This window comes from Phyllostomus discolor, chromosome 3, assembly GCF_004126475.2.
Source record: "Phyllostomus discolor isolate MPI-MPIP mPhyDis1 chromosome 3, mPhyDis1.pri.v3, whole genome shotgun sequence".
Taxonomy (NCBI): Eukaryota; Metazoa; Chordata; class Mammalia; order Chiroptera; family Phyllostomidae; genus Phyllostomus; species Phyllostomus discolor.
The window spans coordinates 114028191-114043097 of NC_040905.2; the positions used below are offsets into that span (position 1 = coordinate 114028191).

General features: G+C 57.0%; 2 protein-coding genes across 6 annotated transcripts; both read right to left on the reverse strand.

Moving 5' to 3' along the window:
* Window positions 1–55: 55 nt before the first annotated feature.
* DNASE1L2 (deoxyribonuclease 1 like 2) lies at window positions 56–3467 on the reverse strand. 3 transcript variants are annotated; one of them, XM_036021029.1, is made up of 8 exons: window positions 2885–3467; window positions 2469–2629; window positions 2272–2360; window positions 2094–2177; window positions 1920–2020; window positions 1715–1830; window positions 1348–1599; window positions 56–998 (listed from the first exon to the last, which is right to left on the reverse strand). In XM_036021029.1, the coding sequence occupies exons 2-8, from the start codon at window positions 2610–2612 to the stop codon at window positions 945–947; spliced, it is 840 nt and encodes a 279-aa protein (XP_035876922.1). In that variant the 5' UTR covers window positions 2613–2629; window positions 2885–3467; the 3' UTR covers window positions 56–944. The 3 variants fall into 3 exon arrangements, with proteins under 3 accessions (XP_035876922.1, XP_035876923.1, XP_035876921.1); XM_036021030.1 differs by having other exon boundaries at window positions 1715–1827; window positions 2469–3467; XM_036021028.1 differs by having other exon boundaries at window positions 2469–3467.
* An 801-nt stretch (window positions 3468–4268) lies between these two features.
* Window positions 4269–13995, reverse strand: E4F1 (E4F transcription factor 1). 3 transcript variants are annotated; one of them, XM_028511397.2, is made up of 14 exons: window positions 13751–13995; window positions 11149–11300; window positions 10076–10181; window positions 7641–7834; window positions 7430–7550; window positions 7176–7328; window positions 6917–7086; window positions 6367–6576; window positions 6012–6117; window positions 5691–5908; window positions 5238–5436; window positions 4998–5140; window positions 4867–4929; window positions 4269–4794 (listed from the first exon to the last, which is right to left on the reverse strand). In XM_028511397.2, the coding sequence occupies exons 1-14, from the start codon at window positions 13911–13913 to the stop codon at window positions 4438–4440; spliced, it is 2355 nt and encodes a 784-aa protein (XP_028367198.1). In that variant the 5' UTR covers window positions 13914–13995; the 3' UTR covers window positions 4269–4437. The 3 variants fall into 3 exon arrangements, with proteins under 3 accessions (XP_028367198.1, XP_028367188.1, XP_035876916.1); XM_028511387.2 differs by having other exon boundaries at window positions 6012–6120; window positions 13751–13994; XM_036021023.1 differs by lacking the exon at window positions 6367–6576 and having other exon boundaries at window positions 6012–6120.
* Window positions 13996–14907: the final 912 nt, after the last annotated feature.

The window sequence follows — 14907 nt, forward strand, 5'->3', positions numbered from 1 at the left end:
GGAGTTGTGACAATTCAGAGAAATGGGGGGAACTTGAGAGATGAAGGAAGCATTACTTGAGAGGGATTCTATGTTATGAGTGGCCTAGATCTTCTTTTAGGAAGATTTATCAGGAAAAACTCGTTCACACTTTTGATACAAAGGCTTCTCCCATACAATTCAGGGCAGTTACCAAATGCTGCCAAGATGTTTCAAAAACTGGAAACCTCATCAGGCCTCTGTCAGTTATGCTGTGTATCCTACCTCTGCTTGTTCCTGATCCTCGAATCATGGGTTACTTGGGACACAGGCCACTGTCCTGCGGGACAAGTCCTTCCCAACCCAGGGCTCCTGAGGAGGAGCCTACCCAGGAAGGCACCATTGAGAGGCTGTACCACCAACAGTTGTGCAGGTCCTGTGGGCAGGGCCCTAACCCAACCCTGCAGTGATGGACAGGACACCTGACACAGACTGGTGCCTGAGGATGACTGCGGGAGGGAGGTTAGCCTTTCAAGACAACACTATTCCTGTGTGAGTGCTGATCCCCACTCATTCAGTACAACAGCCTGGAGGTGGTAGTTCCCAGCGAGACGTCAAATGTGAAGGCTAGGCTACAGGACCAAGGTTGTGCCACAGGGAAATAATCATAAGAAAGGAAGGACATGGAGGCCTCTGAACCAGCCTGTCTGTGGTCCTGGACAAGTACTCATTTATTGAGTAGAGCTGTGCCCAGTGCTTCAGGGTACTTTTCACACCCCGGTGAGGTAGGTGGTGGTAGGCCCTTTTACAGATGGGGACATGGGCTCAGAGTGGTCTTGTAACATGTCAATGGCCACCTGTCCAGGCCCAGTTGGCCCTGCCCTGCAGACTTGCTGGGGGCAGGCCAGCTACCCTGAAGGGGCCTTGTGGGGCTGTTCCTCGTGGCCACTCTGCAGGCAGCATGCCCTGGCCAGTTCTCAGAACTGTCAGTGGCATTTCAGAGTCACCTCCACAGGGAAATGGTCGCTGATGGCAAGGGCCTGGAAGGAAAGAGGGCCCAGTCTCAGAGGCCCTGCTGGGCTTCACCTCAGAGAACTGCCCCCCATCTGGGATAAAGCCCACTGGGTTTCTACAAACCATGATCTGCAGAAGCAGGCCAATGAGGCCTGAGATGTCCACCCCTACTGCTGCCTACAGGTGGGGTAGGAGCACAGACTTAGGAGAGGCAAAGAACAGACTTGAGGGGCCTTTTCTAAAACGGGCAGGGAGGGGAGTGCCAGGTGCACTGAAGCTGAGCCTGGCCCTGGGCAGGGGGCAGCAGGCTTCTCCCGTCTGCCAGCGCAGAGTGGCCTGGGGACCCCCCCCGCCCCTCTGGGGCTCAGCACTCACCTGTGTCTGGTCCAGGCCGTATACCTCCTGGAAATCGTGCACAGCGGCTGACTGGGGCTTCAGGCTCCTGCGCAGGTGGGCGCCACAGACGACAATACGGTCGTAGGCACAGTCTGAGTTGCCCACCGTGGTGTCAGCACTGTCTGGAATGAGCCACTTGAAGACCTCGCTGCTGCGCAGACGAATGGCCGCCCAGTCCTGTTCCCGCACATAGCTGCAGTCGGCGTTGAAGTCGCCCAGGAACAGCATGTCCTGCGGAGTATCCAGATCTGAGCCAGCGCAGCGAGTCCACACCTCTATGGCCGCCCCCCTCCCCTCCCCCCCGGCGCGTCTGCTGGACCCAGGATTGTGTGGGCGCAGGGCTTACATCAGTGCCCCACTTGTCGATCACGTCCAGGTACACATCGTAGAGCGCGTCGATCTCTGCTACTGCGTGGTGTGGCGCAGCGTGCAGTGGAACCAGCACCAACTCCTTAGCAGCTGCTAGAGGGGTTAGTCGTCAGAGGCGGGGTGGGGCCTGAAGGAGGGGCGGAGTCTGCGAGGGATGGGGGCCGGGATGAGGGGCGTCTCACCGGAGCCAGGGATTGAGAATTTGACCACGAAAGGTTCGCGACTGAAGGTGTCCTCCGGGTCCGGGTACTGGTACGTGTCTACGATCGACACCGCATCCTTTCTAGATGTAGAGGGTGGGTGGGTACGCTGAGCCGGCCACCTCCTACCCAGCACGCCGCATCCCCGCCCCTCACCTATAAACGAACAGGTACATTTCCTTGTACTGGTCCCGCCCCAGGGGCTCACTGCTCACGAAGCTGTACTCGTGACTGGACACACTGCGGAGATACGGGCCAAGCCCTGGGTCAAGGCACCGCGCAGAGGCCTGGGATGCCAGACGGAGCTCCCGAGGCTGGGCCCTGCCCGCCACACCTGTTAACCTGCTCCATGAGCGCAGAGACTGCGCTCAGATCCGGGTCTCGCACCTCCTGCACGAGCATGATGTCATAGCCAGCCAGGATCTGGGGAGGGGACCAGAGAGGAGGGGTCACGCACCACAAGTTCTCTGGCGGAGCCCAGTGGCAGCCCTGGCCCCGGCCCCGGCCCCGGCCCCTATCCCCCGGCCTCACTTGCGCAATGATGCTGCCACAAGCCGAATCTGACACTTTGCTGTCTCCGAAACTCTGGATGTTAAAGGCTCCAATGCGCAGCGCCACTGCCGTGGTGGCCCCCAGAGCCCAGAGCACGGATAGTAGGGCCCAGGGCCGGTCCATTTCACAGAGCAAGTAGGCTGGGAGGGGTAGACAAGAGCGTGGACCTGGAGTCAGACACACTCAGCCACCTCTCCCCTTCCCCTACGCCAGGGCCTGGCAGGGTATGCTGCCCAGTGATGGCTGGTGCCAAGATGCAACCTCCCCACTGCGTTCTCCAGGTCTCTCAGGGTTGTGCGCTGGGCTCACAGACCTCCTCCTAAGCTGTCAGGAAACTGAAGTCCAAATACACCCCATTAATCGAGCCCCAGACTCAGCCCAGCTCCCAGACTCACCTGAGATGTGAATGGCGTTGTATCAGAGACTCAGGATTTGGGCTCAGGTAGGGTTCTGAGGTCCAGGATAGGAGTGTGTCTGTGGTTCCAGGCAGACTTCAAGGGCTTGGTCTGACAACAGCTCTGATGCCTGCGCACAGGCAGGTATTTGAGGCCCTGGTCCAGGGAGGGGCCAGACTGCACTGGGTCCCGCCCCCTCCAGAGTTGGTGCCAGAACTCCTGGCTCCCATTTCCACAGAGACCCCAGAGGGCAAGGCAACAGGTTATCCACCCTGAAGACTGCTCCAGCCCCTGAGTCTGTCAGAATCGGGACTCTGAAGCCCTTGACACCACTCCAAGAGCTGTGTGAGGCATGGGGAAGACAGCCAGCCATGACCATGGTCCAGGCCTTGTTCTTGTCCCCACTCCCCAGAAACTAGGTCATCCAGAACCTCCCTCCTGGAGTTACGTCCCCTCAGGAAAACTAAGGCAGCAGAATCAAGAAAGACCAGCCCCCCTGGAAAGAAGTATTCCAAGTCATAAAAGGCAAGGACCTACATCCAAGATTGCTCTATCCAGCAAAGCTTTCATTTAGAATGGAAGGGCAGATAAAGTGCTTCTCAGATAAGGTCAAGTTAAAGGAGTTCATCATCACCAAGCCCTTATTTTATGAAATGTTAAAGAAACTTATCTAAGAAAAAGATAAAAAACATGTACAGTAAAATGACAGCAAACTCACAATTAACCACACCTAAAACAAAAACAAACTAAGCAAACAACTGGAACAGGAACAGAACCACAGAAATGAAGATCACATGGTAGGTTAGCAACAGGGGAGTGGGAGGAGGAGAGAGGGGGAAAAGGTACAGAAAATAAGTACCATAGAAGGTAAGTAGAAAATAGGGGGAGGGCAAGAATAGTATGGGAAATATAGAAGCTAAAGAACTTATGACACATGGACATGACTTAAAGGGGGGATTGTGGGTGGGAGAGGGTGTGCAGGGTGGAGGGGAGTGAATGGGGGGGATGGGACAACTGTAATAGCATAATTAATAAAATATATTTAAAAAAAAAGACCAGCCCCCTTCTTGGCCCCACATCTGCTGCTGCTTACACATCATCAGAGGCTCTTGGTCTCCTGGCCTCAGTCCCCTGCCCCAGGGCACCACATCAGGCCTCAGGAAACTGGGGCACAGGTTCAGTGGGCAGGGCAGCGGCATGGGGCTGCCTGTCCACATGCCAGTGACACCCACGTGCTGCCAAGGTGTCACCAGCCCCATCAGGAGCACTGGGCAGAGTGGCCGGGCACGAGAGTCTACAGAGTGGCCTGGGTAGGCAGTTGCTGCCAGCGGGGAGGCACCCAGGGCAGTGGCACCAGTGTCCAAGGATCACTCCTACATCAGAGTGGGTTTTCATGTTTTATTGTAAAGCAACAAAAAATATATATTTACACTCCCACATATCTGATTTTTGTGCCCGATGTTTTCCATACTAGGCCAGGCAGAAGTGGCTAGGGCACTCAGGTCCTTGCCCCAGACCCACCCCAGTCCAGCAGGACCCCACAGGTGCCCATGTTAAACGATGACGGTCTGCACCTCGAGCTGGCCCTCTGGTGAGGCAATGACCAGCTCGCCCGCGTGCTCCAGGATCTCAATGTCCTCTGATGAAACCATGGTCACAGTAGCCTGCTCCGCACCGTCTGTTCCCGCACGGGCAGCGAGCACAGTGCCCTCACTGATGGCTGAGGCCAGCGTCATGGCCACCTGCTCCGTCAGACTCTCAGGGGTGGCGATGGTAATGGTGTCAGCAGCAGCCACTTCTGGACCCAGCCCCGCCTCCTGGTCCATGGTCACATTCTGCACGATGATTTGGTGCCCTGCGCTGGCCTGGTGCACGATCTGCTGCACCACCTTCATGATGTGGCTGTCCACCTGTGGGTGGCTCACAGCTCAGCCCACGAGTCTGGGCGAGGGCACCAGGCCACCCCTCCCCCAGTCCCTCACCTCTGTCTGGGTGCCCTCGATGATCTCTGTGGCTTCACTGGTCTCTGCATCATCCGAGGTGGCCTGTACAGAGTATCAGATGTCAACCTTGCCTGCCCTTGGGCCCCAGGCCAGCCCAGCCCAACACCCACCTCAATGATGTACTCCTGGGTGTCAGCCACCACAGATGAGAACTCGACCAACACAGTGTGCGGGTCCTCGCCAAGGACAGTGGCAGCTGAGGTGGGGCTCTCCTCGGACACCAGCAGCTCCTCCACCTCCAGCAGGCAGCCACCTGAGATGAGGAGCTCAGTCAGGGCTGGGCAGGGCTGGGCAGGACTGGCCAGGGCTGCCCTCCTGCCTCCCCTCACTCCTGCCTGCCAGCCCCCAACCTTTTGTGCGCAGGTGCCGGTTCAGCGTGCCATGCTCAGCGAAGCCACGGCCACACTTGTAGCACTTGAAGGGCTTCTCGCCTGTGTGGTGCCTAACGTGCCGCACCAGCGAGCCCTTCTCCCGGAAGCCTCGGCTGCAAAACGGGCACACATGCGGCTTCTCCTCCAGGTGTGTCCGAAAGTGCACCTGCTGGGCATTCTGAGGAGACCCACTGTTAGGATTGACCTGGCCTCGGCCACGGCTCAGACTGAGGCTTTCCCCACTGACCTCTAGGGTCAAGGAAGAGGTGGGAGTCATAGGCCAGTGGGGAGGGGCCAGGCCAACACTGAGCGGGCTGAGGGGGAAAGCGAGACAATGGAGAGCTGGGGAAGGAACAAGGGATGGATCTGGCCCAGGGAGTGGAGAGCTCAAGGGTGGGAGCAAAGGTCAAAGGTCAGGGCTGGAAGATCCACCTTGGTCTTGTAGCGCTTGCCACACTCGGGACAAGGATAGGGTCGCTCATCTGAATGAACACGCCGGTGGCCCCGAACATGAGCAATGGTCTTGTAGAGTTTCCCACAGTCCCCACAGCGGAAACGGCGCTCGTGCACGTGCACCTCCTGGTGCTTCTTGAGCAGGTAGGCCTTGAGGAAGACCTTGCCACACTGCACACATGTGAACAGCTTTGGCCCTGGGGCCACATGCAATGTCAGACCAGGTCCAACCCCTGAAGGCCCCACTCTGTCTGCTGCCTGCCCACCCACTGCCCGGTGCCCCACCCTCCTGCCACCCACCTTCATGGTCCCTTTTGTGGGCCTCTAGGGTGGCCGCTGTTGGGAAGGTTTCACTGCACTGAGGGCACAGGTGGGTCCTGGGTACAGCTGAGGCCTCGTTGGCCACCTGCTGGGGGACCACAGCACGCCTTCAGTACCCACTGCAGGCTGGGCACCAGCAGTACCAAGGGCAGACCCATAGCACCCTCACCCTGATGGGCTGCATCACGGGCCTGGGGTAAACAGATCAAGGGACCAGGTCACTGCAGAAGCAGGGAGAACACCAGGGAGGCTAGCAGCCAGGCCAGTGTGATAAAACAGCTTCATCTAAGGTACGGCCCCCAGGAACAAGCTCAATGGCAGCGCAGGTACCTACTGTCTCCACCTGCTCCACCTCCAGCAGCGGCAGCTCTGGGGGACCATCTCCCAGGGACTGGGGACTGGACATGGCGGGAGGGACTGGCTCCAGGGACCCCTCCTCCCCAGTGACCCGCTCAAGAACGATGCCAGAGTTCTGCATGGCCTGGTGCAGCAGGTTCTCCTGACTGTTGTCGCTGGAACAGGGAAGCTCCTTGGGAGCTGGGGGCTGCAGGGGAGGCGGAGGGAGGGAAGTTGGCCAGGAAGCTTGGCATGTGGCACCCACCCAAACCCACCACACAGGGCAGACCCAAGGGGCTGAGAGACCACTGTGCACAACCAATATATTCTCAGAAATGCCCCTGGGAGCTCCACAGCCCACTCCACCTAGCCTGGACTGCCCATCTTGCCCCTCCCTGCCCTTTGGTAGCCATTGGTCTCCCATCACCCATGCAACCAGTCAAAGCCAGGAAGGCAGGCCCAGGTCAGTCCTATTCCCACTGGAGCCAGTGCTCAGAGCAAAGCATGGCACCGAGAAGACAGCGGCCATCCTCCCAGAAGACGCCCACCTCTGGGGCCAGGGCTTTCACGCCCAGAGGAAGCTCTTGCATCTGGACATGGACTTCGTGGATAACAGTGCCCTTGGCATCTGTCACTAAATGAATCACAGGCGACGTCTCCATGGTTTCACCTATCACTGACGATGACGTAATGGTCTCCACGGTGGAGGCGCCAGACCCTTTAAGGCAGAACCACAAACTCCTTGAAGAAACCCCCCCTAACAAAGGCAGCTCCAGGGTGGGAACATGGAGCCCTCACCATGCTGACCTGCAGGTGCGTCCTCTTTGCCAACAACCACATCCTTGCTCATGCTGAATCGGATTTTTTCCGTGCATGGGGTGAGAGACTTGAGGTGCCGGGTCAGCGCACCTGACTCCCGGAAGCTCTTTCCACACTTGGCACATTTATAGGGGCGCTCATCTGTGGAATGGAGTCAGCTTTGGGTGGGGAAAGCAGGCCTGGAGCCACAGCCCCACCCCCCACCGGGATGCAGGGCTGCCCTATGCATCAAGCTAGCTCACCTGTGTGCCGCCGGTGGTGCCGAATGAGCGAGCCCTTGGTCCGGAAGGAGGCCCCACACAGCTTGCACTCATGGTCCTTACGGCTGCTGTGGGTGACCATGTGGGCCTTGAGGATGCTACCCTGGGGGGAAGGGGCAGCGAGGCTCAGGCACTTCCCTGAGCAGGAGGCCTGGCCCCTGCTAGCTGGCACTGCCCTAGACCCGGGGCTCACCGTCTTGAAGGTCTTGTGACACAGCGCGCAGACGTAGCGGCCGTCCTCATTCACCAGCAGCTTGACCTGGGCCTGCTCACCCTGCCCGGCCAGTTTGGGCCCCTGATGGTCAGGGCTGCCTGAGGCCTCTGCCATCTCGCTGTCACCCGGATCTGCCTCAGCAGCTACAATGACCTCTTTGATGTGACCACTGCCTGAAGAGAAGGAGGTTGGCCTGAGCCTCAGGATGCCATGGACCATACCACCTCCTGGGATCCTGGCCCAGAAGCACTGCTGGGATACGTTGAAGCTGCCTGGAGAAGCTCCAGGCCCCCACAATGTCCAGCAGGGAGACCATGATGAGCAGACACCCCTCCCTTAAGCCAAGAGGAGCATAGCACTAGATGTGCACAGGGGTCCTGCCACCTCTGAGGGCAATGGAGTGCCTGGTACAGAGACAGTGGACAGGCCGAAAGAGCTCCCATTAAGAAGAAAATGCCTCCGGAGTTGCACACTGGCATCTGTTTTGCAGCAGGCAGGCGAGGGGCCCGGGCTGGAGTGAGTGCTCATGAGACACCTGGGACAGCCTGAGGTGTTCGCGCCTCTTGTGAGTGTTGAAGAAATCTGACAATGTGTAAAGCTAAGCTGTAAACATTTCTCAGCGTCTGCTCATAAAAATGACCGTGGGAAATGGCTGTGAAACCGCTTCTTTGAAGCCTTCTCAATCAGGCTGGCACTGTGTTTTGACAAGCCATTCTCTCCAAACAGAAGGGAAGCACCCGACTCGGAAACAAAATGGGCATGTCTCGCCTGTGCGCTGGCAGGAACGCCTGACGCTTTATTTTTCCTTTACCCCAGAAGGAAACTTCCAAAAGGACAGGGACTTGAATTTAGGTGTGGTACAGTAGACTGAAGAGTCAGAGAAGGGGGAACAAGCAAAACACAAGATTGTTTTCCAGAAAGAGGCAGGAGTAGGTATGCAACCCCCACGCCGCCCTGGCTGACCATGTGCCTGGCCCAGCAAGGACCAAGAACCCAGCCCTGGGATGTCAGCAGCTGCTGCTCTAGGACTCTGGCCAACCCTGGGCTGTGGACCACTAAGCAGCTAACACCAAGGGGATGTTTGGGACACCCAGGATGGCTGCAAAGAGGGAAACTCCCAAGTGTGCAAGTCGGGAAGGGTGTACCCAGTGAGAAGCCCCCAGAACTGCCAGGCTGCAGGCAATGGGCAGGGTGGCAGGAAGGGACCTGACTGGACAGGCATCTAGAGACTGTAGATGCTGCCCACACTCAAGGAACTCGTTTTTCTTTTTCTTTGTTTTTAATGTTGACACTATTACAGTTGTCCCCCATTTCCCCACTTCTGCCCCCCCAACCCAGCTCCCACCACACCCCTGGCCTCCACTGCATTGTTGTCTGTATCCATGGGCTATACATGTATGCATGCATGTCCTTTGGCTAATCTCTTCCAGCCCCCTCCCCCATCTGAGATCTGTCAGTCCAGTAACTTGTTTTTCATGTGACACCACCCACCCAGAAACCAAACCCAACACCAAGCCGGAGCACAGCCCCACCTCCCACACGACAACATTCCTACCCCAGAGTAGCACCAGGTGCATATCCTTGTTCACAGGAATGCCAAGGGAAAAAATAGCAAGGAGACAAGGACAGGTCTCCCATCACCTCCCTGAGGCGGGGCCTTGACTCAACAGCCTGCTCTGAGGTTCCCCTCCCCCAGGTCTCCTCCACCACACCTTCTTCCTACCCCAGATGGTCCCAAGGGCTTCCCAAGGCCAAGTTCCACCTGTTTCCCAAACCTGATTCCTATCTAGCTGCTCACCCACTCATGCACCTGCCAAGGTCACTGCCTAGCACCAGACAACCACCATTTCCTTCCCAACTTCCCAAGGAATCAGGCCCAACCCAGCCTCCCTCCACTGCTGTGCATACACACAGTCTCCAGATCCCTCCACCTTCCCCAGCCCTGGGCTACCCTTTGCATGGTTCCCCCTGCATGCTGGCCTGTCTCCAATTAATGAATGTGTAAGCCAACCCAGACCTCTCAACAACCCCTCCCCTATTGCATATTGGGAAGCAATTTAACTTAAAATAAGCCATCAAAGAGACTGACTTGGCATTGTATGCTCATAAAAGCCTTGTGAGAACCAAGGCAGGAATCGCTACCCCACGCGGGAGGGGGTGAGCACTGGGGAGGCGAAGGCCAGGGTCAGACAGCATGCCAGGGCCAAGCTGGAGCAGCAGGTGCATCCCGTGCACACCCCACCCCGGACCTCCAGAGCCAACTGTGGAAAGGAAGCAGGAACCAGGGGGGTGGCAGAAAAGTGGAGAAGATTCTGGAAGCACCAGGGCAGAAACAGTCTAGGGAAGTAGCCAGAGTGCAGTAGACACTTCAGGCTAAAAGCCATGAGTAGACAGCCCTGGTGGGGCCAGCTTACCAACAATATCAGGCGTGTGGCTGATGTCCGCTGTCAGAGCAGCTGCCTCCACAACAATGTGGGCCAATGTGATGGGGTCCTCTGGGCTTGCAGCTGCTGGGACCACCTACCAATGGGGAACAGGGGACATAAGGGACTCATCTGCAGGGCTCCAGAGCTCCCTCGGTTTGGTGAGTGAGGGCTTGGGTTTATGTCCATGTAGGATGGCTAGGGTGGAGGCTTTCATCTCCTGCAAGAGGACTACTGCTCTGAGCCCGACTCCCAGCCTGGCCCAGGGTGTCAGCCCCATCACTCTAATTCCTCTGGCACTGAGGAGCGTGGAGCACCAAGGACCCTCAGGGAGGACACCAGAAGGAAGTGATCACAGTTTCAGCTCAAAGCTCAGCTGGCTGTGCAGGAATAAAGGGGATAAAGGTAAGCACCTATACCCACCAGCCCAGCCCCCACCATGGGTCAAAGGGCAGGTAGAGCATGGGGTCAGAGTGAGACAACTCTGAGCCTACTGTCCTCTAGGCTACTCCCCATGGTGATCTGAGGCAAATGACTTCTCTGGGAGTCTCCTTTCCCACCTCCCTATGAGGATGACAACAGTGCCCACTGTGCAGGGGTGCTATGGACCTTAACTGTGTGTGTACAGCCCCATGCGGTGCAACACAGTTGGCCATTTTTGTTATGGGCTGGTGAAATCCACCAAGTCACACTTAATTTGTAAGATCCCCAGGACCTATGTGTACAGGACAGCAGACTAACCAAAAGTACAAAAGCCACCATGATACCCCTAAGCCAAGACAGACCCTTGGGCTACAAGAAAGGAAGGACCCCAGGCCCCAACTACCCATGCTTCGGCCAGAGGTGGCTGGGCCATCCAGGAAGCCCCAGAGCACCACCAGGCTCTTGATGGTAGTAGGGTCCAGATCCTTCCTCACCCAAAATCAGATGCCTGCCCACCCCAGTGTCACAGGGAACCAGATGCAAAGGTCTGTCCCAGCATACCACCTCCTCCTCCTGTAGCTGCCAAGGGAGCCCAAACAGGAGGGAACACACCCATGCATGTACACGGGTGGCAGGCTCACCTCCTGGTCCAGCAGCGCAGCGGCCACAGGGGTGGCAGGCAGGGCCTCCTGGGAAACCCGCTGGCAGACCTTCTGGAGCTTGTGCTGAACAAAGTCCTCCAGGGCGGTGAACTCCGCCTGGCAGCGGCCGCATCTGTGCACGTCATCCTCATCTGTAACAAGACTGAGGTCAGTGGGGCTGGGGAGGGCCTCCAGCCCCAGGCCAAATAATACCCAAGGGTAGCATCAGAACCAGAGGCACCTGCCCTGGCCCTCCTAGAGGTGCTGAGAACACTCTCAGGGGCCTAAGGTGCAAGCCCCCATCCCTTGGAGGTGTGCACAAGCAGCACCTACCAAGGGAGCAGCACTGAATAGAGGTGAGCCCCGACTGTACACTTAGGCTGCAGGGATCCACTGAGGCTATCGTGCCCAACGGCCCCACCTCAGAGATGAGGCAGGGAAGGCCCAGAGAGTAGTTAGAAGGCAGAGGGATTTGTCCAACAGTTTGGGGACAGTGGCTTATAGGGTTTGCATGTGCCCTTGGGCACCTCAGTGACTATAGCTGGGTCTGTTTCCTTGTCTGTAAAATGGGCAAACCCAATGCAGGGTACAGTGGAGGGGGAAGGGGTGCTGGTGCCCACAGAGCCCTGGCTAAGAGGCAGACCCTTGGAAAACACAGAAGAGAGAGTGCCCTGACCCATAACCACTCTTCTCTCACTCTGACTTGGTGCTTCCTTGGTTCCAACAGGGAGCACCTCCCTGCTCTGGCAAAGATGCCCATGGTGGACCTTCTCAGAGGGGCTCCACGCTTTAGGGTCATAGTAACTGAGCCCTTCACCATCTGGGCTGACCAGCCAGTGCCTGCTCCTCCTGCTTACTGAGTCCCTACCATGTTCCAGGCACCTCACTGGAGATGTCACCAAATCTAGACAGCACCCTGGGAAAATGGAGATGACTATTTCCACTCTCGGAAAACAACTTGATGTTCAAGGCCACCCAGCTGGTAACTGTTGGGGCCAGAAACCTGAACCTGAGAGTCTACTCCAGACACCCCACTGTTTATTTAAAGGGATGGGGAGATGTTCCTTCTGCTTCTATAAAGTCCACCAGTTCCCATCACCTCACATGTAGTCCCACATTAAGATCAAAGCCAGGCCTGGCTCACAGGAGAGCAGTCAATGTCTGTTGAATTAATGGGCAAACAAAGGGCCAAACCATAGCCAAGACTCGCCTACAGGCCCCCTGATAAGGAGGGCAGTCCCATCCAGATGGCTCACCGTCACAAGTCAAGCACTGAAGTGACTGACACCCTTTTAAACTTCCCAGCCCACTCACTGAGTCTGACTCAGCACCAGGGGGTTGCTGTTGAAGGAACTCTGCCCCAGAAGGGGATACACCCATCTGCTACACTGAGACAAGGCCATGGGCAAGCCCAGCAGGGCACAGCAACCTCCAAAGAGATCCCCCTTGAAGCCTACCCTATCCCCAGTGGTACTGCCCCTTCCCAAGCTGGAATAGGAGTAAGAAAAAACTGTACAGAGAATGTGAATGCTGTGGGGACTAAGACCACCAACCCAGTATCACTAGTTAACCACCTCCTGTCTGGCCCAGTCTACAGCCTCATGGGACAAGCTCAGCGGGCAGAGACCATAGTTCAATTTCCAAAACCTACGTCCCTGTGAATGAGCCCTCGGTGTGACCCAGCACTGTTTGGAGTGATTTACAGGCTCTACTTATTCTCACTCTGTCCTAAGAGAAGACAGGACACAGAGGTTAAGGGAGCGTGTTGAGCTGTCACATAGTCCTGACATCCAATCCAGCTGTTGCTACTTACTAGCTGGGCACCTGGTCACTTTCACATTTTTTAATCTAGATATTCCTCACCTACAAAATGGGAATAATAATAATAGTGTCCAGATTTGGTTTGAGGAGAAAAAAACTAATTCAGGTTAAGCGCTTGATACAATTTATCAGCAGCAGCATCTCCATTTTTTTAAAACAAGAAATAGAGACTCAGAGAGGTGTGTGGTCACCTGCCCAGGATCAAATAGCTAGAGAGTGGCCGGTCTGGGACCGTGCCCGCAGGCTGGCTGCAGTGCGCCCGCTCTCCTCCCCGGCAGCCCGGACAGAACTCAAATCCTAGAGAAACCCGAGGCCCTGTCCTCCTGGAGCCCCCAGCCACACTCTAGCCGGGGCCCTAGCAGCCCGTCAGGTGCCGTAGAAGTGGGCCCCCAGAGGAAAGCACAGCCATGCCCAGACAGCAAGACAGAGAGAGAGGCCGAGCTAGGGGCCTAAGAGGACAGGGCTGGCGGTGGAGGCGTTCGGGGAGGTCTCTACACAGACAGCCCCAGAGGCTTGGGCAAATGAATGTCCAGGAGTGAGCATCGACCGGGTCCCACGGGGCTGGCTGGAGCCCCGCAAATGAGGCCCGAGAGTCTGAGGAAACCAGAGGCTCGTGGAGGGCTCTGAGGGGTCCCATAAAGAGCCGGGAGATCCGTAAAGAATCCGGGTCTGGGAAAGTCAGTAGCGTCCGCAGCTCAGGTCATCGCAGCCTCCGCCTGCCCTGGGATGAGCAGCCACCATCCCGGCCCGCGCCCCGCCCCGCCCCATCCGGCCCTGTTACCTTCCTCGTTAAAGGGCGCCGGGAGGCCGAGGAAGCCGGCAGGGGCCAAGGCCGCCGACGCCGACGCCGCCGCGACCCCGCCCTCGCCCGCTTCCCGCCTGGCTTCGGCCGGAGCTTCTGCCGTATGGGCGGCCGTCACCCGCACTGCCATCGCGCCCTCCATGTCGCAACGCGCCGCAGGAAGATGGCGGATTTACGACCGTGTCGTCATAACAACGGGCCGCGCCAGAGCGAGAGAGAACGAAGTAGGACGGCGAGGTGAGTTTGATGGACAGGTGGTGGGGCGGAACTTATACCGAAAGGTGATGGGCGAAGCTTCTTACAGGGGCGTGGTTACGGTGGAGGGGACTGACAAGTGGCGGGGCGGGTCCAGAGGAGGGCCATTGGGACTTGGCTTAGCTGGGCGGTGCAAAAGAAACGGAAGGCTGGGGCGAGGCCGGGAGAGGCTGGGCTGGGTTCCGGAAGTTGCATCAAGGAGCGAGAGCTGGAGGATGGGTCTGAGGCGGGACGGTGGCGCCACTCGGCCATCTTTGAGAGGGTGCCTCAGGCCTTAGGCGTCCCGCCTGATTCCGAGCTGGAGTAGACCGCTGCTGCGACACCGCTGCAGCTCGGACCGGCAGTGTGGCACCCTCCGTCTATCGACCCCCCTCAGGTGTCAGAACCTCCCTTGGTGGTTTCCCGGGTCATGGGAGAAAAATCGAGTTTGGGATGGCTCACGCATAGGTAGCTTCACTAAGCCTTTTATTCTTTTGTATATTTTTAAAGTTTGGTAAATACACATAAAATTTATCATTAGTGACATTTAGAACATTCACAATGTTGTGCAACTATCACCTCCATCAAGTTTCAGAACTTTGTGGTCATTTCAAAAGAAAACCTGTACCCAATTAGCAGTCACTCCCCATTCTCCCCTCACCCCAGCCCCTGGTAACCGCTTTCTGTTTGGATGGACTTACCATGTCTGGACATTTCATATAAATAGAATTACACGTGGTCTTTTGCATCTGGGTTCTTTTGCTTAGCATGTCTTCGAGGTTCATGTAGGTTTTAGCATGTATCAGTACTTCATTCCTGAAGCAGGATAGTAAAAAGTTAGGAAAATTCCTTGGTGAGTGGAATGGGGAAACTGAGACAGCTGAACAAACTGAAAGCAATTT